General features: G+C 39.2%; 1 protein-coding gene across 7 annotated transcripts in view; it reads left to right on the top strand.

The window, feature by feature from the left end:
- Window positions 1–25,060, top strand: part of SSH2 (slingshot protein phosphatase 2) — a 246,683-nt gene that overhangs the window by 120,583 nt on the left and 101,040 nt on the right. The window contains exon 1 of one of the 7 annotated variants that reach the window (XM_059908623.1): window positions 15,738–16,041. The exons of the other annotated variants lie outside the window; for them this stretch is intronic. Coding sequence (XP_059764606.1) covers window positions 15,914–16,041 — 128 coding nt within the window. The 5' untranslated portion in view covers window positions 15,738–15,913. Of the gene's footprint in view, window positions 1–15,737; window positions 16,042–25,060 lie in introns of those variants that run through there. 7 annotated transcript variants of the gene reach the window in all.

Below are 25,060 nucleotides of genomic sequence, written 5' to 3'. Positions count from 1 at the left end.
GGCCTTACACTGAGGTCTTTAATCCATTTTGAGTTTATTTTTGTATATGGTGTTAGGGAGTGTTCTAATTTCATTCTTTTACATGTAGCTGTCCAGTTTTCCCAGCACCAATTTTTTTTTTTTTTAAATAAATGTATTTATTTATTTATTTTTGGCTGTGTTGGGTCTTTGTTTCTGTGCAAGGACTTTCTCAAGTTGTGGCAAGCGGGGGCCACTCTTCATCGCGGTGCGCGGGCCTCTCACTGTCGCGGCCTCTCGTTGCGGAGCACAGGCTCCAGACGCGCAGGCTCAGTAGTTGTGGCTCACGGGCCTAGTTGCTCCGTGGCATGTGGGATCTTCCCAGACCAGGGCTCGAACCCGTGTCCCCTGCATTGGCAGGCAGACTCTCAACCACTGCGCCACCAGGGAAGCCCCCAGCACCAATTATTGAAGAGGCTTCAACAGCAATTTTTAAAGTAACTCTCCTCTTTTTAGGTTTTTCAAAGGCATCCGACTTTATTTTCATAGAAATAAATTATTTTTGTATTCATATGTAATTGGTTTACATAATGTTTCATTAAATTACATAATTATGATTGCAATAGGAACCAACAGGGTTTTTTGGGGGGGGGGGGAGGGATTTGTTTCTGTCACTTTTTTTTTTTAACATCTTTATTGGAGTATAATTGCTTTACAATGGTGTGTTAGTTTCTGCTGTATAACAAAGTGAATCAACTATACATAAACATATATCCCCATATCTCCTCCCTGTTGCATCTCCCTCCCACCCTCCCTATCCCACCCCTCTAGGTGGACACAAAGCCCCAAGCTGATCTCCCTGTGCTATGTGGCTGCTTCCCACTAGCTATCTATTTTACATTTGGTAGTATATATATGTCCATGCCACTCTCTCACTTTGTCCTAGCTTACCCTTCCCCCTTCCCGTGTCCTCAAGTCCATTCTTTACGTCGGAACCAACAGTTCTTAAAACAAATACAAATATTCTTGACGAGCATCCAACTTGTAAAAGCAGAAGTGAACAGGCATACTAGAGAGGAGTAACCTGTTAGGCACGAGCATCTCTGCTACTATGGTAGGATGCTTTACAGAGAGAATGGAGACTCTCAGTTACTCCAGGAAATTCCTTAAAAGTGAACGCTGGTTAGCAGTTCTCATAAAATTGCCGTGATGATGAAATGAGATATCATTCATTTACATAGTTTGGCATGATGCTTAGCACACAGTAAATGCTCAATAAATTATTTACTATTAGTAAGAACATTTATAACCCACTATAACCTTTACAGAAGACATCTTGAATAAAAGCATTAACCAGAAAGCTTTGGGTAGTGATGAGAGGAGGGGAGGAATAGGTTTTTCAAGTTAAGTGAACAACATCTGCAAATGCAAACCTGTAAAAAGCATGCTGTTCAGGGAGGAGCATTGGGTAGTTTGGTGGACTGAGGGCCACTTTTTTCACATATCTCATCTGTCTCCCCTGCTTTACAGGGAACTGTTTAGTATATAATTATATATTCTCATACTTCTTTGAATATCTCACACTAACATGGTACCTGACAAAATTGGCATTCACTGTTTTGGTATGCCTCTGTTTACCCATCTGTAAAATATAAACAATAAGTATCGTATATGTCCAAACATAAATTAACATTTAGGACTGTAAAAGCCCTATTTTGAAGGTTCAGCATAAGAAATGTAATATTCTGCTTCCTAGGGTTCCTTTTTTTATTATCACAGAATTTTCCCTAGATTCTTAGTACTTATCATTCCAGTAATTACTATGCCCATGTAAAAGAGTAAGCAGAAATTTTTTCGTAGTTAATGCTTCAGTTTGACTGACTAAAGCTCTCTTTCCCTTGAGATTTTGTAAAAAACAGGGTTCTTAGGGGAAAACATGGCTACCCCTTATGGGGTTTTTTTGATGCAGAGCAAAATTTGAACTCCCTTCAGAGATGTGAACTTAATGTTTGATGGAATACATCCATCATTCAAGCCGTATCACTCTACATAGTCCGATATCAATATTGGTCTTTGGAGAAGGGGTGGCTGTGCAGCATTAAGATGCCTTTAAACAGGGATTATATCTTTACAAAGAACACTTATAGCCCACAAAGACAGGTATTTGTGTGCTTTTCTTTCTTTATTTATTTATTTATTTTTGTCTGTGTTGGGTCTTCATTTCTGTGCGAGGGCTCTCTGTAGTTGCGGCGAGTGGGGGCCACTCTTCATCGCGGTGCGTGGGCCTCTCACTACCGCGGCCTCTCCTGTTGCGGAGCACAAGCTCCAGACGCGCAGGCTCAGTAATTGTGGCTCACGGGCCTAGTTGCTCTGCGGCATGTGGGATCTTCCCAGACCAGGGCTCGAACCCGTGTTCCCTGCATTAGCAGGCAGATTCTCAACCACTGCGCCACCAGGGAAGCCTGCTTTTCTTTTTTTTAAGTGACGAAATTTCTTCTTGAAAGAATTAACCTTTTTTTTTATAGATTTATTTTATTTATTTATTTTTCGCTGTGTGTCTTCGTTGCTGCACGTGGGCTTTCTCTAGTTGCAGCTAGTGGGGGCTACTCTTTGTTCTGGTACGCGGGCTTCTCATTGTGATGACTTCTCTTGTTGCAGAGCACGGGCTCTAGGCGTGCGGGCTTCAGTAGTTGTGGCACGTGGGCTTCAGTAGTTGTGGCTTGCAGGCTCTAGAGCGCAGGCTCAGTAGTTGTGGCACACGGGCTTAGTTGCTCCACGACATGTGCATCTTCCCAGACCAGGGCTCGAACCCGTGTCCTCTGCATTGGCAGGCAGATTCTCAACCACTGCACCGCCAGGTAAGCCCATGAAAGAATTAACCTTTAAATGTGTATTTAGGTGCCACTTTGGATTACATTCAGCTGTAAGAGTTTCAGAGTGGGGCGGTGGGGGGGGGTTATGTTTTTATTACTGTTTAATTAACTGTAACATCATATTTAATCATCCACTTCTCTTCCAGTAATATCTAGAATAAATTACACCTGGTAATATTATAAGAAGAAAATAACTCTTTAACTGTAATTCATTCATCGTTAGCTAAATCTGTCACTAGGCTCACACACAAAGCCCAAAATTTATTTTCTGTAATATAAAAAGGACTATGATTATAAGTAGTGTTCAGCAATCAGTAAATTTCACTGACTTTATTTTTTTTTTTTTACAATCACTTTTGTTATTTATTTATTTATTTATCCATTTATTTATGGCTGTGTTGGGTCTTCGTCTCTGTGCGAGGGCCTTCTCCAGTTGCGGCAAGTGGGGGCCACTCTTCATCGCGGCGCGCGGGCCTCTCACCATCGCGGCCTCTCTTGCTGTGGAGCACAGGCTCCAGATGCTCAGGCTCAGTAATTGTGGCTCACGGGCGCAGTTGCTCCGCGGCATGTGGGATCTTCCCAGACCAGGGCGCGAACCCGTGTCCCCTGCATTAGCAGGCAGATTCTCAACCACTGCACCACCAGGGAAGCCCCTCACTGACTTTATTTTTGACAATCATTTATCATATCTTTTTATTTGCTCAGTTTTCAAAAGTCAACTTGTACGTATTTTAAATTTTAATTTAAAATGTTAATTAAATTTAATTTTAATAAGTACACAATTTTTCTTAAAAATTTTTTGTTAAGAATTGTGTTGATGCAACAATATCTCACATTGCCCAAAATGGAATTGCTGTTTTTAACCCAACATAATCCTTTTCCTTGAAGAACCTTCCTTTTGGAAAGCAGTATGCTGTAATTAAAACAGTCTTCATTAAGCTTAGTTTCCTCTGAATATGTTACTTTACCTATAAAATTATGAAAATATCGACCCCAAAGAGTAATTACTATTAAATTAGGCCACTTAAGGTAAAGTACTTTACAAACAAATGATAAATAGTATAATTTCTGATAATGTCATTTTTTAAATGCCACTAAAACAAAAAGATTTTTAGTTCATTGTTCTCAGTTATATGAAAAGAGCACTGGTATTGAAGTTAGGAGGCCTATGTTTGTATTGGTTGCATGACTTGACACAAGTAGATTCATTCTTTGAGACTCCGTTTCCTCTTCCTTAAAAAAAAAATTAGTGTGCTTATTGTCAGGCAAAAATAATATACAAATATGAAAATACCTGAAACAGTAGGCAAAGTACTATTGTGTAATATTATATCACAGTGGTATTTATTTTACCAGTAGTGAATGTCTTTTGTACTAGTTCTTCTCAAGATCAACTTGTAGCAGAGCATTTTCCTGAGATAAGTTCATTTAGAAGGTTTGTGAGAAGGACTATAAAAATCTTTTAAAAACATTTAAAAGTATTGCTCTTCTGATTTTTTAATACACTCATTTTATTAGGTGTGCTTATCAACCATAAACAGTTTTCCATTTGGGGGCTTAAATCATGGTGAGAAAGGGATTACAAACAAATCATTTTATGAACTCTCCAGAAAAGGATGGAAAGGTCAAAGCTGAAATTGCTGCTTTACAAGATGTGGCTCTGTGAAGATAAATCTTAGAAGAACTGGTCTTTTCTCTTTTTGTTTGTTACATACCATAAAGTAAGAGCTTAAACAGTAATTAGACTATCAAGCCTAATTATTGTTTTCTGTAAGTATACTAGATCCTTAAGCATCTGAAACCAGTTGATGTCCTTCCTCACTGAGATTTTTAGACAAAATATGAACTAGAGATTTGGGGGGGGGGGTTTCCTAATATTTTATTATTAAAAAGATATGTAGGGCTTCCCTGGTGGCGTGGTTAAGAATCCACCTGCCAGTGCAGGAGACATGGGTTCGAGCCCTGGTCCAGGAAGATCCCACATGCCGCGGAGCAACTAAGCCTGTGTGCCACAACTATTGAGCCTGCACTCTAGAGCCCGTGAGCCTCAACTACTGAAGCCCACACTCCTAGAGCCCATGCTCCGCAACAAGAGAAGCCACAGCAATGAGAAGCCCGCGCACGGCAACGAAGAGTAGCCCCCGCTCGCTGCAACTAGAGAAAGCCCGCACACAGCAATGAAGACCCAACACAGCCAAAAATAAATAAATAAATAAATAAAATAAAAGGAAAAAAAAATGTAAACATGCAAGCAAGTTGAAAGAAGTATACAGTAAACAGTCAAATACACATACCCCCTAGATTCACAATTAACATTTTGCTATATTGGCTTTATCATATACCTACTCATCTATCCATCCCTGGACTAGAAGTTTTTAAGCAGGAAAACGTTTTTATTTACTCTCTTATGTGTATTTTATATAGCAACCTTAAGAAAAAATTTTTTGAAAGTTCAATGCTTATAAGCTGTAATTTTCTGAGTTTTATATTAAAGAAAAATATTCCACATGCATAATATAAACACATGAATGGAAAGATGAACACCAAATTCAGGAGAGTAGTTACGTGCATAGAGGAAGGGGAAAGTGCTCATAGAGAAGTTCACAGGGGGCTTCAACTGTAATGTTTTAAAATCTGAAGAGTAAAATGTTAGAACGTGATCCTGCTGTCTACTGAGTATCTGGCTGTGTGTTATCCTCTCTGTTCTTTGCTGTATGTTTGAAATATTTCACAATTAAACATTAAGAGAAAGAGTTGCTACCTAGTCTTCTTTTCCCCTGGCAAAGTATTTTTCATTTCACTTAAGATCCATTGTCCAGTTGACCTTCCAGCTGAGGTGGATTGAATAGAATCGAGCAATACCATATCTCTTCTCAGTTAGTTGATGTACTAGCTGAAGAATGATACAGAGTACCCCCTTTCTACTGAGAACTGAAGAGTATAACTTTTGCATCCTTCTTGATTTTTGCCTAACCGAGGCAGGGAACAGAAAAAAAAACCCAAAAACTTCCTGTATTATATTTAAATTCCTTGAAGATATTTGAAGGTTGTTGAAAAGTACAAAATTGTGTATAACTGTGTAGTTTTGCATGTTCACCTGATTTCAGAGAAGAAAGACATGGAAAGTGAAATATGGCCAGGGAAGCTGATACATGAAAGCTTGGAGAGATAATGATGCTGCTCAGCCAGGGCCTGGAAACTTGATCAGTCTAAACAAACTGCATAGTACTAAATTGCTTGTGAAAGGGCTGAATCAATCCTGCTGCGATTTGAACTTTTGGCTCCTGAAAGTCTAGAGCAGTCTTGAAAATAAAAATAAAACCCTTACATACTGGATTGTGTTCCAGGCCCTCTGCTGTATTCTCTGTATGAAGGAGGCATCTACCCAAAGAGCAAGAGGCAGCAGAAAGATGAGACAATGAAAAGGAGTCCTAGGGATTTCTCCCCGTATCAGGAGCTCCCAGGGAGAGAGACCCTCTGTCATTAACATATTGATTCCTTCAGGGAATATTTATCTAGAGCCCTAAGCAGAATATAGTGGGGTGTGGGGTAAAGGATCAACCAACCAGAATATATTTAATGCTTATGACTTGCCCAGCACTGTGCTAGGCTCTATGAAGTCCACAAAAGAGAGTTACTGTACGTGATTTGCTTCAGCAGAGAGAGAAATTATGTGGCATATGTGACATAAAATAGAGAATAAGACCTTGAATAACAATACAGATTATAATGCTAAAGGAGGGACTTCCCTGGTGGCACAGTGGTTAAGAATCTGCCTGCCAATGCAGGGGACACAGGTTCGAGCCCTGGTCCAGGAAGATCCCACGTGCCGCAGATCAACTAAGCCCGTGCACCACAACTACTGAGCCTGCACTGTAGAGCCTGCGAGCCACAACTACTGAAGACCACATGCATAGAGCCCGTGCTCCACAGCAAGAGAAGCCACCACAATGAGAAGCCCACGCACCGCAACGAACAGTAGCCCCTAATCACCGCAACTGGAGAAAGCCCGCACGCAGCAACGAAGACCCAATGCAGCCAAAAATAAATAAATAAATAAATTTATTATTTTTTTTAAAATAAATAAATTCTAAAGGCATTAGAAAAGAGTCATAGCATACTATAAACCAGGAATTGATCATTGGACTTAATCAGAAGGCCTCAGTTCAAATCCTATCTCTGACACTTGCTATGTAAACTTGGGCAGGTCCCTTAATTTTTGAGCCTCAATTTCCACACCAATAAAATGAAGCTGATAATCCCAGCTAGCTCTATTTACCTATACACAGGATTTCAGTAAGAATCAAGTGAGGATGTATGTGAAAACACTGTAGAGTTTTTAATTAATGAAAGAGCTGAGAATTGAACCAGGCCTTGAAAATATGTTGTACATGGATAACCTGTATAAAAATGGTCTCAGAGAAGGAATAATTTGAACAGAGAGGAGAGGGAGACTCAGATATAGGAGGACAGGATAGAAACCACCTAATTATGGCAAGGATTTGTTTTGGGAGAATGGGTAAAAAATAGTTACACTGATTGTGTTGGCGAAGAGATGGAGTTGAGAATAATATGCCATAATGGCTGGATTACAGTAGGATTTAAATTATGGAGGATCTGGGACTTCCCTGGTGGTGCAGTGGTTAAGAATCCACCTGCCAATACAGGGGACACGGGTTCGAGCCCTGGTCCGGGAAGATCCCACATGCCGCGGAGCAACTAAGCCTGTGCGCCACAACTACTGAGCCCACATGCCACAACTACTGAAGCCAGTGCGCCTAGAGCCCATGCTTCGCAACAAGAGAAGCCACAGCAATGAGAAGCCCGCGCACCGCAATGAAGAGTAGCCCCCACTCGCCACAGCTAGAGAAAGCCCACACACGGTAACAAAGACCCAATGCAGACAAAAATAAATTAAAGGAATAAATAAATAAATTATGGAGGATCTGAAGGCCAGAAGAAGAGCTTGGACTTGATCTGAAAGGGAACAAGGAACTATTTGGGGGTTTTAAGTAGGGAATTATTATAAAAGGGTTTAACTCATTTTGATAATCAGTATCTAAAGTGCCTGGCCTTAAGGTGTTCAGGATTAGTCCAATTGTATTCAGTTAATCTGTCAATAGTATGTTGACAGATTGAATTGCACACATCTCAGCTTAGGTAAATGGATCTGAGACTGGATGAACTGGACACACAGCCTAGAGTCTAGGCTTCTTATCACCTAGACATTAGTCTGGTTCATCTTTTCCTTAACTGTAGCAAGGAATGATAATACCTGCCCAGCTAGTAGGTTTATTTAAAACATCAAATGAGATGATGATCCCATGATTATCCACAAATACATTAAATGCCTCCTTCATGTAAGATGCTGTGTAAAAAAAAACTAGGGAAACAAAAAAATGTTTAGATATAAGTGCTTTGAAAAATGTCTTGGGATGAATAGGAGTTTGAAATACAGAGTTCTGAGGGATCTGGTAGCAAGAGGATGGTATACAACAGCCAGAAGATCATCTTACTGCTATATTTAGCACTGGGTTAGGTCCCTATTATTGTCAGGACCTGCTAGCTATAGCTAGGATCAAGTAGAGGAAAAAACACCAGGTGCAGGAAGGTAGGTATTTAAGGTCCGCAGGAGTTCTTCCTGTTGGCAGTAGACCTCTTCAGACTTAACGTGTTCGGTAGTGAACCTACATAATCATGCAGACAATGTAGAAGACTGATTAACAAAACAGGTTCTGGAGCCAGAATAACTGGCTGAGTTTGAAATACTACTGTATTACCTCAGGCAAATCATTTAACCTCTCTGAGCCTCGTAAAGATAATAATAGAATCATAGGGTTGTTTGTGAGAATTGAGATACTGCATGTAAACTCGTAATAGAGGATCTGGTACACAGTGAGTGTCAGCTCAATAAATATCAGTTATTGTTTTTACTTTCAAGACCTTCTCAGCTCCTCTAGATTCCGTATTATGTTACTCCCAAATTTATTTCCCATTTTTCTGTCTCTGTCTCACCCCATTTCAGGACATTGATAGTATTAGGCCACATTTGGCTCATTCACCTATAATGTCTTCTACATCATTAGCATCAAACAAGATCTTAAAACATCTTCTGAATTAAAAATTATCTTCAAAATAGTTTTTGTACTATATTTTTTACAGTCTAAGTAATTCTTTTAAATTAATTGTCTATAATATAGTTCTTCATATTTTTCTTTATAATTTAGTATATTTCTCTAGTTTCCTTAAGCATGTTTTACTTTTCTAATATTATACACATATACGTACGCATATGTACGTATATATACATATATTGATATATATATATATATATTTTTAATGCAGTATGTAAAAGATGTGTAGAAGAGAATCTTGGGCCCTGAGTTAATTTAATAGATCACAGTGTGGGAGGAGACACAAAGATTCCAGTGGAAAACAGAAAACTAAACCCTTTAGGAAGGCAATTTGATAATGTCTGCCGATTCCTAAGATGTTTAAAATATTTTAACTAACTGCCAATTCCACCTCTAGGTATCCATCCAACAAATATATTCACATGAATGCCCAAAGATTGTGTGAAAGCATGTTCATAGTGATACTGTATATAATAGTAAAGACTGGAAACAATTTAAATGTTCATCAGTAGAGGACTATTTAAATAAATTATATATAATTGCAAAATAGAATACTATGCACTCCTTTAAAAGAATGAGGTATATCTTTATAAACATGGAAAAGTGTCCAAGATATAGTGATAAGTGTGTGGGGAACACAAAGCAGAATAATATGCATAATATAATTATGGCTTGTGTGCATGTGTGTTTCTTAAAGAGCAGCTACAATATATTAATGTTTGCTTATGCAAGGAAAATTTCTGGAAGTATTAACAGTCATCCCTGGGAGTAGGATGATGGGGATGAGAAGAGTGACTTTTACTTTATCCTTCTGAATACTAAAAAAAAATGTTTTTGAGCATGTGTTTAAAAAATTTTTTTTAATGTTTAAAGAGATTGTGAGTATTAAATGGTTAAATGTTTTGTAAGGTGTGTTGGATGTGAAAAGTGATCTATAAATGCCTGTTGTTTTTACTAAACAATAGAGTGTGAGGCTTTTGTAACCTGAAGAAAGCAGCATTTCGGCATCTCTTCCTACTAGAGCATATGGTTAAGACTATGGGGGATGAGTGCCTTAGATCTGCCTCTCATGGAGTTGATAGGCAGATCTTTTCGGTATTCCCCATTGCTCTTATGGTGGAAAGTTCCATAGAAAGGATTGGAAGGGCTCAGTGACATTGTTTAATCCAGTGTTTAAAACTATTGTCAGATATTCTTTTAAATAAAACTATTAGCCTCATGGTGATTGCAAAACTTGATCACTTTTAAGAGCCTTTGTTTACAGAGTTTAGTGTATTGTATTGAATGAAGAGTGCCTTTGACTAAGTGTAGCAAGATACCTCTAGGTACTGTCTGGGCAACAAGTTTAAAAATTAGGGGTATTATCTTGAGAGTTTTATCCTAGCATTTTACAGATTAACAGGAGACAGACTGTTGTGCTACTCTAGGTAACAGGCTTTTTGCTTTGTAACTCTTTAAAGTGTTGGTTTTCTCCCTTTTGACCCTCAGGAGATTAATTTACTATTTATTTCTCTAGATCAAGCCCCTTAGAGAAAACATAAAAATACAAATAGGTCTTCTGATTGGTATAATCATTCTTTCTTATGACTAGGTATTTAAAAAATAAAGTTATATAAGTTAATACTATTATTTCAAAGCTTAAAAAAAAGAAAGCAAAATCCCAGTAAGCACTGCAGATCTCATGTTACTACAAGATGGCAATATATAATTAACTGCCTGGTAAACAATAATAGTAAAGACTTCCTGAATGAAATGGTGGTATATAGGGGAAGTTTATTTGTATTTTAATTTTCATTCATTGATTAACTTCTCATCCCAAATACAAACAAATACAATGCTTTCTGTTATTGGAAGCTGATTGGCCAATTTATGGACGGTAATAATACAAAAATTTAGTGCTGTCCTGTTTACAAACACTTGTGTCTGTGTATCTTAGTAAACCTGGGAGGTAAGCATTACCATCCCACTTTAAGATTAAAAGAACCAGGGCTGGAACAGTAAGTTCTGCCTGTGGACAAAGTAGCTAGAGTCTAGAACTTTCTGATATCAGATTCATTGCCGTTTTAATGTTGCCCACTTTAGCTGTTTTTCAGGTTGGTGGAAAAGAGCATAGAGGATTATCTCTAGTCCAACATTTTCATTTTCTCAGTGAATAAACTAAAACGCACAGTGGACTTTACCTGAAGGTTGCCAGACTGACTTCAGAGTCCCCTTGCTCCCCCCACACACGCACACACACGCTTTCTGAACAACCTAAAGAAAAGCACATAGGTCTTTTACCTCAGAGAAACACTCAAAGGATAAGATACACGGAAGAGTTAGAAAAGCAGAAACATTTTAATAAAAATGTAAAAATGTATTATAGTCCTGCACTCTGATCTAAGATTCTTTATTGAACGCTCCAACTCTCTGATTTTATTCCTGAAGGGCAATCTCCTCAACCTTTCCCTTAGCTCTCTTAAGCTTACAGAGCCATTAAGGCCAAAAAGTAGATTTTTGTGCCAGGCACTCTTTTCAGTGCTTTATATGTGTTAATTTAATTAATCCTCCCAATAACTTCATAAATTAGGTACTAATATTGAGCCCTAGGTTAAGTAGCTATTTAAAGTTCATAGCTAATGGTGGCACTAGGATTCAAACTCAGCCGATTAATTCCAAGGCCAGAGTTTGTTGGGTTTTTTTTATAAACTTTAAAAAAAATTATTTTTAAAGTTCTTTTTTTAATAAATTTATTTATTTATATTTATTTTTGGCTGTGTTGGCTCTTTGTTGCTGCGTGCAGGCTTTCTGTAGCTCCAGTGAGCAGGGGCTACTCTTCTTTGAGGTGCGCAGGCTTCTCACTGTGGTGGCTTCTCTTGTTGCGGAGTATGGGCTCTATAGGCGCACGGGCTTCAGTAGTTGTGGCTCATGGGCTCTAGAGCCTGCGCAGGTTCAGTAGTTGTGGCGCATGGGCTTAGTTGCTCCACAACATGTGGGATCTTCCCGGACCAGAGATCGAATCCGTGTCCGCTGCATTGGCAGGCGGATTCTTAACCACTGTGCCACCAGGGAAGTCCAGCCAGAGTTTTTAACTGTTGGGCTGTACTGCTTTGAACTAAATGACTACATTAAGTGGATTAAATCCATTTTTCAGGATCTCCAGATTGGATGAAATTTCTTTCCTAAGGTTCCCGACTCTCCCAAAAACAGATCTTGGGATATTTCCTTAGGGTTTTATTATCCCATTTTACAGATGAAGTTAAGTGACTTGGCCAAAATCTTAGATTATTAAATGACTGTGTTAGAACTAAATTTAGGTCCTCTGGTTTCTAGCCCACAGTTTTTGATACTATAACATTGTCACCTTTTAGCTCCTTAGCTATTGTCCGTTCAAGTGATCCACCCATGTTGAAATTTTGTTACAGCAACAAAAGCATGTTCACATCCTTCACATTTCACCTTTGGACCTGTCCTGGAGTACAGTTAGGTCAGTATGCAAGTCTCTGGTTTTATACAGTTTTACAGTGTTTATACCTTATGGAGGGACACATGGAAACATAGTAATGGAAGTATCTTATAGATACAAGAGACATCTATTACTTTAAAATTTTTTTAATGCTATTAATATATGACTCTACAAAAAATTTAATTTGGTCATAGCTAATGCTGTCAAGAGCCAAATTAACATTTTAGAATATTCATATTTCTGACCCTTGAAATAGTCAGCAAATGACATGACAAAATTCATTTCAAATCTACTGAATTCAAGCAACAGTATAAAGAAATGCAGCGATTTTTCTTCAGGGCCTTTGTGCAGATTTTTTTTTTAGAGACAGCCCCTTCTGACTTCATGTGGAGTAGAAAACTAGCTTAGTTTATTTCATGCTGCTCAATTTAATTTGGAATCATTTTTGAATTCCTAGATGCTTGGGTACAGAGAACTTGCTCCCTAGAGCCTTGTTTCCTGACACTGGAGAGTAAAGGATTAAATTGAGCTGAAACTAAATTGATTGACATTTTGACACTCTGCAGATTGTGAAAAGAAACGGAATTTGTTCAACTTTTTGAAACAGTAGTAGAAAGAACTATTTCCTTAAAGGTACCTCAGTCTGCAGAGATGATTTTTTTTTTTTCCTTAAAAACCAAGAGGCATGTTCTAGCACTTTCCCAATTTTCTATATTACAGTTCAAAATGAGAATTTAACTTTGAAAAGCTTTTGAAAAGGCCTCGATGGGGGTGTTAAAATAGTCTCCTTTTGTTGAATGGGCATTGACAGAAGTCTTTTGAGGAGAAACAAAGGACTATGCACTTATGGGGTGTCACTATAGGAACCTATTTATAAAAGACAAGTATACATATTTATGAAATCTTTATCTCTATCGTTTTTAAATGCCAGAGATATTAAGTGTTGCACTGAGTAAGATACATTTCCTGCTGAGTTCTTTTTCCGGCAGATACAAATGATTACCATGACATAATCTTTTCCTAAACGGCGTCATTTATGTGTTGACTTCAATAAAATCTTATCACTGCTGTGTCATAAAAGGAACTGGACTCACCTTAACAGTGCTGTTCCAAACAGCCTGCTATGGTTTTTTTGTTTTTTGTTTTTTTTAAAAAATCACTGCAGGAGGCTGTAATAAATTACAGCCTGGAAGAAGTTTCAAACTGGCAAGTTTGCCAGATATTTAAAGCAATTTATTTTGGGGTGTATCAGCAGATTTTTTCTTACACTGCCATTTGGGTGCCTGCTGACATAGCCTGAATAAATCTTTCAAAATTTTTCCTTCCTAGAGATGGATGAAGATGATGATGCACTGGACTCCAAAGTCCAGACCTTTCATTAACTCTTCACTTGCCAACTAGTTCCTTCCTAATTTAGATATCTATTTCTGGCATGAGTTTGCAATATTTCCAGTCCCTCAGTGCCTTGGCAACAACTTTGTTTTATGGAAGGATCAACTAACAAAAGAGGGACTCTGGTTGTAGACATAGAATTTATAGTTTAGATTATTTCATTACTAGTATTTTGAAAATTGCCAAACTTCCCAATAGGAAAAGAAGTTTGAAATTTTATATAAAACAAAGACTTATTTCTTTTTGATTCTAGCATATGCTGAGTAGTAAAGTGAGGTCTTCCTAGTTATAGTCTCTTTTATAATTCTAATTTCTCTTATATTTTTTTCTCATGATCTCTTATGATAGTGAAGTCGCTTTTTTTTAAATTATTAATTTTTGGCTCTGGAATTCCTAAAGCAACTTATATCGATGTATATTTTAGTCAAGTATTCATAAAAGCTAAAAATACTGATGCCCAAAAATACTTGTTCTGATGAGGCAGTAAGGACAAGAGATAAGGGAGCTAACTTTTTTTTTTAATTAATTTATTTATTTTTGGCTGCATTGGGTCTTCGTTGCTGCGCACGGGCTTTCTCTAGTTGCAGAGAGCGGGGGCTATTCTTCGTTGCGGTGCGCGGGCTTCTCATTACGGGGGCTTCTCTTGTGGAGCACAGGCCCTAGGCACGTGGGCTTCAGTAGTTGTAGCACGTAGGCTCAGTAGTTGTGGCTCGCGGGCTCTAGAGCGCAGGTTCAGTAGTTGTGGCGCACGGGCTTAGTTGCTCCGCGGCATGTGGGATCTTTCCGGACCAGGGCTCGAACCCGTGTTCCCTGCATTGGCAGGCAGATTCTTAACCACTGCACCACCAGGGAAACCCAGGAAGCTAACTTCCACTGAGTGCCTGCAGGGGGCCAGTCCCTTTTGTAAGCCACTACACATAGCATAGTGTGTAGGTGAGAGAGAAAAGAGATTCTCTTTTTACAGATCTGGTCCCTGTTCAGGTGAAAGGCACTGCTCAGCGAGTTGTTAAGGAAAATCATAAAGCATCAGGGAATAGGGTTTGGTGGGGAAAGCCCTAGATCAGGAGTTATAAAACGGGAGTTCCTATCTAAGTTCCTATCTAAGTCACTTACAAATAAGATCATCTGGCTAGACCCTCAGTGTTTCCACATCGGTACAGTGAGGATATAATCTCTAGCCCGTCTTCCTCTCTAGATCATTTGGCACAGTAGTTCTCAACCAGGCTGCGCAATGGGATTACCAGGGGAGCTTTGAAAAATACTGACTTCTAGATCCCAACCTTAAGAGATTCCGATTTGATTTGTCTAGGGTGCAACCGGGCATTGGGATTTTTTTAAATCTCCACAGGTGGATTCATATGTGCAGTTAAGGCTGGGAATCCTTGGTTTGGAGGATGGTTAGTAAATTTATTTACAAGCATTAGCAGATGTTATCGACAGTGTAGATAGACCTTTTTTCCCCACCACAGCTTCAACTATAAAAAAAAAAAAATCCAGTTTATCTCAGCATTTTCCTAGCCCGTAGCACATAGGAAGCCGTTGATAAACATTTATTGCATTTGCGAGTGTACAGCCTTTTAAAGTTTTAAGGTCATTTGAAAAATGGGGTTTGTTTGAGGTTCATGCATAAAGCCGATTAAGAGGCAGGACCTTTCTGTTGAAACATTCCAATGAAATGCGAGCCTTCCTGGCCTACCCCCCGGCTCCCTTCACTCCTTCACCCAAGCCGAGGTGGCTTGGGGCCGACCCTTGTTCCCCAGGCTCCGACGCCGACAGCGGATCCGGCGGGTGCTAAGAGCTCCGGGGCGGGGCGCCCGCGGGGCCGACCCTCTCTGGTCTCAGGACCCTCCCCTCGGCGCGCTCAGCCCCGCCCCGCCCCGCCCCGCCCCGGACGCGAGTTGGGGCGGGCTGCTGGAGGCGCCCGGCCGCCGGGACTCCACAGCCGAGCCCCAGGGCTGCGGCAGCTGCTTCTGCGCGACCCGGCGGGCCCACTTCTGCCGCCGGGAGTCCGCGCTGTCCGCGCCTCCAGTCCGGCGGAGCCCAAAGCGAGCGCCTTGTGCCGGAGCCGGGCGGGGGCCGGGATGCGGAGCTGTGCGCCTTGAGCCGGCCCCATGACCCTGAGCACGTTGGCCCGCGAGAGGAAGGCGCCCCCCGCCTGCACCTGGAGCCTCAGTGGCCCCGACATGATCCCCTACTTCTCTGCCAACGCGGTCATCTCGCAGAACGCCATCAACCAGCTGTGAGTGCGCCACGCGCCCTCCCACCCTCTGTGAACGCTCGGAAAGTTTGCTTTTCAGCAGCCGCTTTCCCCCGGCAGTTGGGAGCAAGCAAGGGCGAAATCGCATCCTGCTTGCTTGCAGGTCTCGGGGCGTCTGGGGGCATAGTGGGGTGGAGGGGAAGGGTAATTCTTGGAGGGAGAAAGTGTCCTGGGGGTGGGGAGGCGGACAGAAGAATCCTTTGGGAGAATTTCTGGTAAACTTTGAGAGAATCTCAAAGTGAGGTCGCCCCAGGGAAATTGTCTGTGATAACTGAGTGACAGCCGTATGGCTTTCGGGAGACTTGGGCTGAAAGGGCGGTCAGTAGCTCTGAACCGCCGGCCGGAAAAGCTAGCACTCCCTTGCGGGTCCTGCTGGTGCTCAAGCTACCGTGTTTGTTGTTTTGTTTTCTTGTTTCATATAAGTTTGCTTGTGACCATAGGTTTCTGTTACAAGCCGTGCACACGAAGAAAGGCAGTTCATTCTTAACACCCGCTGGCTGTAGTCTGAAATTATTTCATAAAACTGGATTTTAGTAGTTTGGCTCTTTTTCTTTTTGTCTCCGCCTGTAGTAGTACGTGCTAACAACCCAAGCCTGTATGCACACCTTCAATCGCCAAAGTGCACGATTCATTTGCATCTTTGAATCTTAACTGTTTTCAAAGTCTCTAGAGTTGTTCCTCCCTTCCATTGTGGTTTAGCTATTTCTGAGAACTGTGTGCTCAAGCTTGTGGTTAATCTCATCTCACAGTTAGGGCGAAGTAGAGGAACTCTCATCTCACAGTTAAAAAGGGCGAAGTAGAGGAACTCCCATCTATTCAAGTTGCATCCTTAAACTAGTTGAGTGATTTAGGGTTACTTTTAGATAGCAGCAGTTTGGTCTTTGTAGTGTATTAGCATTCATTCGGAGTAGCTTCAAGGAGAGTCATCTACTGAGGTTTTCCCAGACTCCTGGCACTTGAGCAACTTCTCTCTCTTTCCCTCCCAGGTCAACCCTAAAGAACTTTTTAGTTTCATGTCCAACAATAGAAACTTTCCATTATCCCTTATTAAAGGTCCCAAGAATAGCATGTAAAGTGATTTATAGATAATCTTAAAGCTAATTTATTATTTTAACTAACTGTTTTGCTCTCTTACCAAATCAAATTTGCATTTCAAGTTTTTTCCTTTGTGTTGATTCATGGTGGCGCACCGAAAAAACAATATCCCCCCGCAGTATCGTGGTTTTACTGTTCTGTATTATAAACTCTAAAGAATTACATCAACTGTTTACTTGTATTTTCCCTTTTTTTTTAAAAAAAAAAAAGGACAATTGGAGTGAATAATCTGAAAGTGGATAACCAATCTCAAAATAAGTGTTAACAATACTTTTAAAAAGGTAATGGAAGCAACCCACGTGTCCATTACCTTAAAAAGGAAGGAAATTCTGATATATGCTACAACATGGATGAACTTTGAAGACATCATGCTAAGTGAAATAAGCCAGTGACAAAGTACAAATATTGTTATAATTCCACTTATGTGAGGGACCTTAGAGTAGTCTGGTTGCTAGGGGTTGGAGGAGGGGAATGAGATGTTTGTGTTTAATAGGTACAGAATTTCATTTGAGGATGAAGAAAAAGTTATGGGGATGGATGGTGGTGATGGTTGCACAACAATGTGAATGTATTTATTGGCACTGAACTGTACACTTAAAAATGGTTAAATGGCAAATTTTATATATATTTAATTACAGTTTAAGAAAAAGGTTAAACAAAACTTAAAAGGCAGAGCTTCTAAGCTTTGTGGGGGAAAGGGGTTTTGAATCTTGCTTTCTAGTATGGTCAAGCAAGTACAGATTTCTTTTCCTACTAATTAGTGACTTTGGGTAAGTCATTTGAGTTCAATTTCTTAAACTGTAAAATGAGGATACGGTGGTTCCTACCCCAGAGGATCGTAAACGATTATATGTGTGGTAACAATTTACAAGCTGTAAACCCCTGCCCAGGAAAATGGGTTAATTGAAATTAAACAAAAACTAATAGCTGCCATTTATTGACCACTTGGCACTGTGCTAAGTTTAATGCGTATTATTATCTCATTTAATCATCACAGCCACCCTATGAACTAATTTATTCTGTTTACAGATAATGTAGCTAAGGCTTAGAGAAGTTAAGTAATTACTCAAGACCATATAGCTCGTAAATGACAAAACTGTCCTTAGAATCCAGATGTTTCCTAGGCCAGTGCTCTTAACCACTAGAAAAATGATCTTCTGTCTTAGTAGTTGCAAGGTCACTTTTGACACTCATGTCTTAGGAGTTATCTTTATGTGCTGACATCTTCAACTTAGTAGTGAAAACATTTGCTACACGAAGAGTTTTGCTGCTAAGGTAGGCAGTCTTTTAAAGAATTTGCAGAATATTTCTCTTTTCCTTTTTGTCTCTCTTTTACCACTTTTTTTTTTCTTTCTTTTTTTTTTTTTTTAAGTCTTTTTTTTTTTTTTTTTTTAAGTATTTTTATTTATTTATTTATTTATGGCTGTGTTGGGTCTTCGTTTCTGTGCGAGGGCTTTCTCTAGTTGTGGCAAGCGGGGGCCACTCTTCATCGCGGTGCGCGGGCTTCTTACTATTGCGGCCTCTCTTGTTGCGGAGCACAGGCTCCAGACGCGCAGGCTCAGCAATTGTGGCTCACGGGCCCAGCCGCTCCACGGCACGTGGGATCTTCCCAGACCAGGGCTCGAACCCGTGTGCCCTGCATTGGCAGGCAGATTCTCAACCACTGCGCCACCAGGGAAGCCCACTTTTTTTTTTCTTAAGAGAGTTTTGCTAATATTCACTTCTTCTAAAGTGTATTTATTAGTATTGCTTTAGCCATTATTTTTATTTTACATTTATAGTGTTGCCCAGTTCATCATCATTTAAAAATCTTTAGGGGCTTCCCTAGTGGCACAGTGGTTAAGAATCCGCCTGCCAATGCAGGGGACACGGGTTCAAGCCCTGGTCTGGGAAGGTCCCACATGCCGCAGAGCAACTAAGTCCGTGCGCCACAACTACTGAGCCTGCGCTCTAGAGCCCGCGAGCCACAACTACTGAAGCCCGTGCCCCTAGAGCCCGTGCTCCGCGACAAGAGAAGCCACCGCAGTGAGAAGCCTGTGCACCCCAGCGAAGAGTAGTCCCCGCTCGCCACAACTAGAGAAAGCCCGCGCACAGCAGCAAAGACCCAACACAGCCAAAAAAAGAAAAAAAATCTTTAAAGATCATTCTGAATAAAACCCTAAATTTTGTTAACTTACACACATTTTTGGCACCTAATGCAGAAGTTCTTAATTTGGGGTCTATGGTTACTGAAACCATGAATTGGCCTTAGAAGCTTAATGAACTCCTTGAGATCATATGAAAAAGTTGGGTAAATATATTTTTAAAAATCATATTCTCAAAGTAATGTGATCTTATAAAAGGTTAAGAATCTCCTTCCTGGGACTTCACTGGTGGTCCAGTGGTTGAGACGCCATGCTCCCAATGGAGGGGGCCCAGGTTCCATCCCTGGTCAGAGAGCTAGATCCTGCACGCCCCAACTAAAAGATCCCGCATGCCGCAACTAAGACCCGGCACAGCCAAATAAACAAACAAATAAATAAATATTTTTAAAAAAAATCTCCTTCCTAAAGGGAAGTATTGTTTCTAAGGCCTGATACAGTAAAAACTTAACTGGTGTGAGCATTTCCCTGTGGTGCCAGATATGTAAATAGCAGTGATGAATGGGAGCAACTAAAAGATTAAGATTTAAGGTCCTTAAGTGAAGACTGAATTTTAAGTGTATGTTTGGGGGAAGGGGTACCTTGACACCTGAGTACTCTTAGCCCAGTGGTTCTCTTGTCATTGCTGAGGACCCACTCATAAGAGCTTTTTTTCCTTTTCTCATTTGCTGCCTCAGATTTGCTCTGGGTTTAGAAACCAAGTAAACCATGTAACAAATCCCATGAGAACTGTGTCAGAGTAAAAAGACCACAGTGAGATCTTAGGGGCTTCCCTATGGAGAAAGTTAATGACCTTTAGAGTAGGGCCTTTGGATACCTATTTTGGTGATTTCACAGGCTCTTTCGAATTTCTTGACTTTTAACTGTGTGTATATACATATAGGTGAAATTAGAGAATAGCTTGGGTATTACTGTATTTTATTGGGAATTATATCATCATTATTAGATTAAGGTCTCCCCTTACCATTGTGTAAAACTCACCAAATATAGTGTTATTTCTTATGTATTCAGAGAAGAACATTAAGAAGTGATTGAATTAACTCCAGAAACAAAGAATAGTTACTGTCATAAGTGTTAATCCTACTAGAAAAATATATGTGCGCAACCCAAGCATCATCTGATCAAACTTCAAGAGTCTTGGATCAGACTGCTCAAATGATCATGAAAAGTTCCATACCCTTTAAGAATCTACACATGCTTTTAAATAAAACAAAAATCTGAACTTCTGAAAATATGGGAGCCTATGTTATTTTTTTTAAACCTATGTTATTTTTAGAGAGCCAGCCTTCAATCTCTGAGAAGTGAAGTTGCTAAGCAAGGGGCCAAGGCTTTTCTAATGTTATTGTTATATGCCAAACAAATAGCTTATCGACAAATAGGTGACTATTTTTGTGTCCTGAAAAGTTCAGGGGAGGATCAAGAATTAGTAGATAAAATGCTGGCAAAGGCTATCATTAAAGCAGTGTTCCCATTATGAAAACCGCTGATCAAAGGTCTTGGAACTTAAAAAAAAAAAAAAAAAAAAAAGTCTTGGAACTTAGAAGCTTGAGACATTGCTTGATTTGTTAATGAGGTTACCTTGAGCTTTTTATCCTTGACCCAAAATACTTGTATTTATTTACTTAGTTACATATATGAGTTTGACTTCCTAGCTTCACATCAGTGCTTTCTGAAGCTCAAGCTCAGCAACAGAGGAGCATATTGAGATGATTATCCAAAATGTACCTTTTCATGAAGTTGAAAGGTGCTTTATTTTTTGTGTTTATTAGTGGTAGTACGAATGCTCTTTCAGTTCTGCTGTATAGTTATGCAAGTGATTTCACATGTGCTCATCTCTGAACTTAAGCTTGCATCAGGATCACCTAGATGGCTTATTGAAACACAGACTGCTGCCTACACCCCCAGAGTTTCTGATTCTGTAGGTCTGGGGTGAGACTAGAGAATTTAAATTTCTAACAAGTTCCTAGAGGATGCTGATGACGCTGATCCAGGGACCACAGTTTGGAAACCACTACCTTAAAGTATTCCTGTGAGGCAGATTGGGCAAGTCATTATCCACATTTTGCAGAGTAAATAAACTAAAAAATCAAAATGGTGAAGTGATTGCCACAGGGATTACATGATTTGCTATTGGTAGAACTGAAACTAGAACCAGCATTTCCTGTCTCCAAATCTAGAGCTCTTAATGATGCTGCACTCAAAGTCCTGATGCTTTGTATATATGTGGGAACATTTCTTTAGATAAAATTCTGGCAGTGGAATTTCTGCGTCTGATGGTATGTACCTGTTAAAATTTCGATACATGCTGCCAAAATGCTTTGCAATTTGCTTTGCCAATTTGCTCTTACCAGCTATAAGTAAGAGTATATCTTACTTATATACTTACATAGGTATCTTCACCAAACCTGGTAATATTAGTGATATTAGATAGCTGTTAATTTTTTACTGAGCTCTTACTGTGTGCCAGGCATTGTTTTGAGTACTATGCATATTATCTCATTCTCTGTTCTTAACAGCTTTGATTTAGGTGTATCCTCAGTTACACATGAGAGGCACAGAGATGTTAAGTAATTTGTCTAAGGTAATACAGCCAGGATGCAAACACAGACAGTCTCACTCCAGGACCCCTGCTCTTAAACACTCCTCTGTTTGCACTTCCCTTACTACTGAAGAACTTTAGGATCCTTTTGTATTTTTATTGGTCTTGCTCATTTTTCTTCTGTAATTTGCATGTTTGTACTTCAACCATTTTTCTATTGGTAGTTTTTTTCATTTTCATGTAGTACTCTGTATATTCTGAATATATTTAAAAAATACTTTGCCCAGCCTATTGCTTGTCTTTTAATTTTGCATCTTGTATAAAAGTTTTTAATTTTTTTTCTTTTTTTAATTTATTGGCTGTGTTGGATTTTCATTGCTGTGCACGGGCTTTCTCTAGTTGTGGTGAGCGGGGGCCTACTCTTTGTTGCCGTGCGCGGGCTTCCCATTGCGGTGGCTTCTCTTATTGTGGAGCATGGGCTCTAGGCATGAGGGCTTCAGTAGTTGTGGCTGGCGGGCTCTAGAGCGCAGGCTCAGTAGTTGTGGCACACGGGCTTAGTTGCTCCGCGGCATGTGGGAACTTCCCGGACCAGGGCTTGAACCTGTGTCCCCTGCATTGGCAGGCGGATTCTTAACCACTGTGCCACCAGGGAAGTCCCAAAAGTTTTTAATTTTTATGTAGTAAAATCTGTCAGTATTTTCTCTTACGATTTCAGTTTTGCATCTGGCTTTTAAAAACCCCTTCCCACCCACTCCCAGGATTATAAATACTCTTTTGTATTTTTCTAGTATGTCTACACTTTAAAAATATTTCACTCTTTAAAACTGTAATTTATCTTCACAGACATACCTTGGAGATAATGCGGGTTCAGTTTCAGACTACCACAATAAAGTGAATGTGACAATAAAATGAGTTACACGAATTTTTTGCTTTCCCCATGCATATAAAAGTTATGTTTACACTGTAGTCTGTAAAGTGTGCAGTAGCATTATGTCTAAAAAAAACAATCTGCTTACCTTAATTTTAAAATGCTTTATTGCTAAAAAATGCTAACCCTCATCTGAGCCTTCAGCAAGTCTTGATCTTTTTGGTGGTGGAGGGTTTGAAATATTGCAAGAAATACCAAAAGGTAACACAGAGACATGAAGTGAGCAAATGCTGTTGAAAAAATGGCACCAGTAGACTTGCTCTACTCAGGGTTGCCACAAACCTTAAAAAAACCTTAAAAAAAAATATGCAGTATCTGTGAAGCGCAATAAAGAGAAGCACAACAAAACAAGGTATGCCTGTATTTATTGTGTGAGGTCGAGCTTTAACTTTACCTTTTTTCCAAATGGACAGTCATTTATTCCAATACCATTTATTTAGCTCATTCTCACTTCACTGATTTGAAATGCTATTCGTATTATATATTAAGTCCTATTGACATGTTTTCTTTCATACACCAATACCACATTTTTACTTAATGTAGATTTAGTGGACATTTTGATATCTTGTATCACAAGGCCTACCTCAGTGTATGTGTTTTTTAAATATCTTAGCTACTCTTGCTTATTTTCCAGGTAAGTCTCAGAAACAGATGGTCAATTTCTACTTTTAAAAACCCTATTGGGATTTTTATTTAAATTGTACTGAACTAGGTTTAGGAAGAATTAACAGCTTTATAAAATGAGCCTACTCGATGAGGAATGCGGTATGTGTGTCTGTTTATCCACTGTTTTTAAAATGTCCTTCATTTAAATTTTACACTTTTCCTCATACAGTAGTTACACATTTCTTATTAGGTATATTCATGGGTGTTTTATAAAGTTTTTGTTGCTCTTGTGAATGAGCTCTTCTTTCCCATGATGTTTTCTAATTAGTCCCTGTAGGTGTGTAGTAAAATTGCTTTTTATAGTATTTGCTTTTGTATCAGACCACCTTGCTAAACTCTTGGTCCTAATGTCTAATAGATATTTTAGTTGATTTTCTTGACTTCTCTGGGTGGATGATTATATCATCTGTAAATGGGTTTTCTCTAAGTGTAACTCTTCATCGCTTTGCCTTAGGCTTTAGTGTAGTGTTAAAGAGGAGCCATGCTGGTGGTCTTATCTTGTTTTCCATTGTAAAAGGGATGCTTTTTATGTTTTCTAAATATATGTATTGTGTGCTGTAGGTTCCAGCATAGATCACTTACCAAGTTGAAGATATTTCCTACTATTCCCAATTTCAAATATTTTTAAATTAGATATAGTTATTGAATTTTATTACGTGTTTTTTGGACATCTGTTGGAAGAATAATATTTCCCCCCTTTCCTGGGAATGCAGTGACACGCTGAGTTGCAAAAGTTGAATTGTCCTTTCATGCTGTTTGCATTATTTGTTAACATATTGCTGGAATTGTTTTACTAATATTTTAAGATTTTTTCATTCAAATATTTGTTGAATCTTTGGTGCTCCCTTTGTCCAGCTTACATATGATTTGTTGAATGATTTAGGTGTAGTCTTCCATCTTTTTCTAGCTCTAAAACAGTTCTTTAGCAGAAATACTGTACTTTAAAAGCCTAGAACCAAGAAGTCCTACTCCAAATGTTATAATTTTATGAAATTGTTTTGCCTTTCAAATTCTTAAATTTCCTTGTTCTATTGAATAAGTGTGTTTATCGTCCATGATACTTTTAAAATCTAGATTTGTCCTCTGCAGAAATGGATGAACATAATTATAATAATTGATAATTCAGTGATTGAAGCCGGGCATTCATTTATGATTTAAGAGCTTTTTTTCTCTCGTTGGTGGGTAAAGAGACTAATAATAATATTTTTAAAAGGCATGAGATGTCTCTTTGATTTTAAATCAGTACTGTTTTTGTGCTTGTTTCTGATCCTTGAATAGGTAATATAGCCTTAAAAGGTAGAATGTTATTTAAAAGGTGCTCAAATAAGTTTACATCAAGTGAATTAATCTTCTAGGTGTTATGGCCTTCAAATATGAAGGAGAAGTTAATTGTCAGAGTAAAAGGTACATTTGTGTTTTCATTAGCAGTGATAACTTTGTGTGGCTTTATCTGCACTTGTGCTGCTTTGAAGTCAGTAGAGCAGTAATTGGCTTGGAACAGAGAGGAAAAAAGCTCTCAAATTTGGCCTTACTGGAAACCAGTTAACTGAAGAGTAACTCTGCATAACGAAGATGAACAGGAATGGAGAGGTTGTGTTGCACTCAAGGCAAGATTTCTTTGATAAATCTGAT

This window comes from Balaenoptera ricei, chromosome 20 (genome assembly GCF_028023285.1).
Source record: "Balaenoptera ricei isolate mBalRic1 chromosome 20, mBalRic1.hap2, whole genome shotgun sequence".
NCBI lineage: Eukaryota > Metazoa > Chordata > Mammalia > Artiodactyla > Balaenopteridae > Balaenoptera > Balaenoptera ricei.
Note: the sequence above shows the minus strand (reverse complement) of the source record. Positions and strands in the feature narration are given on the sequence as shown.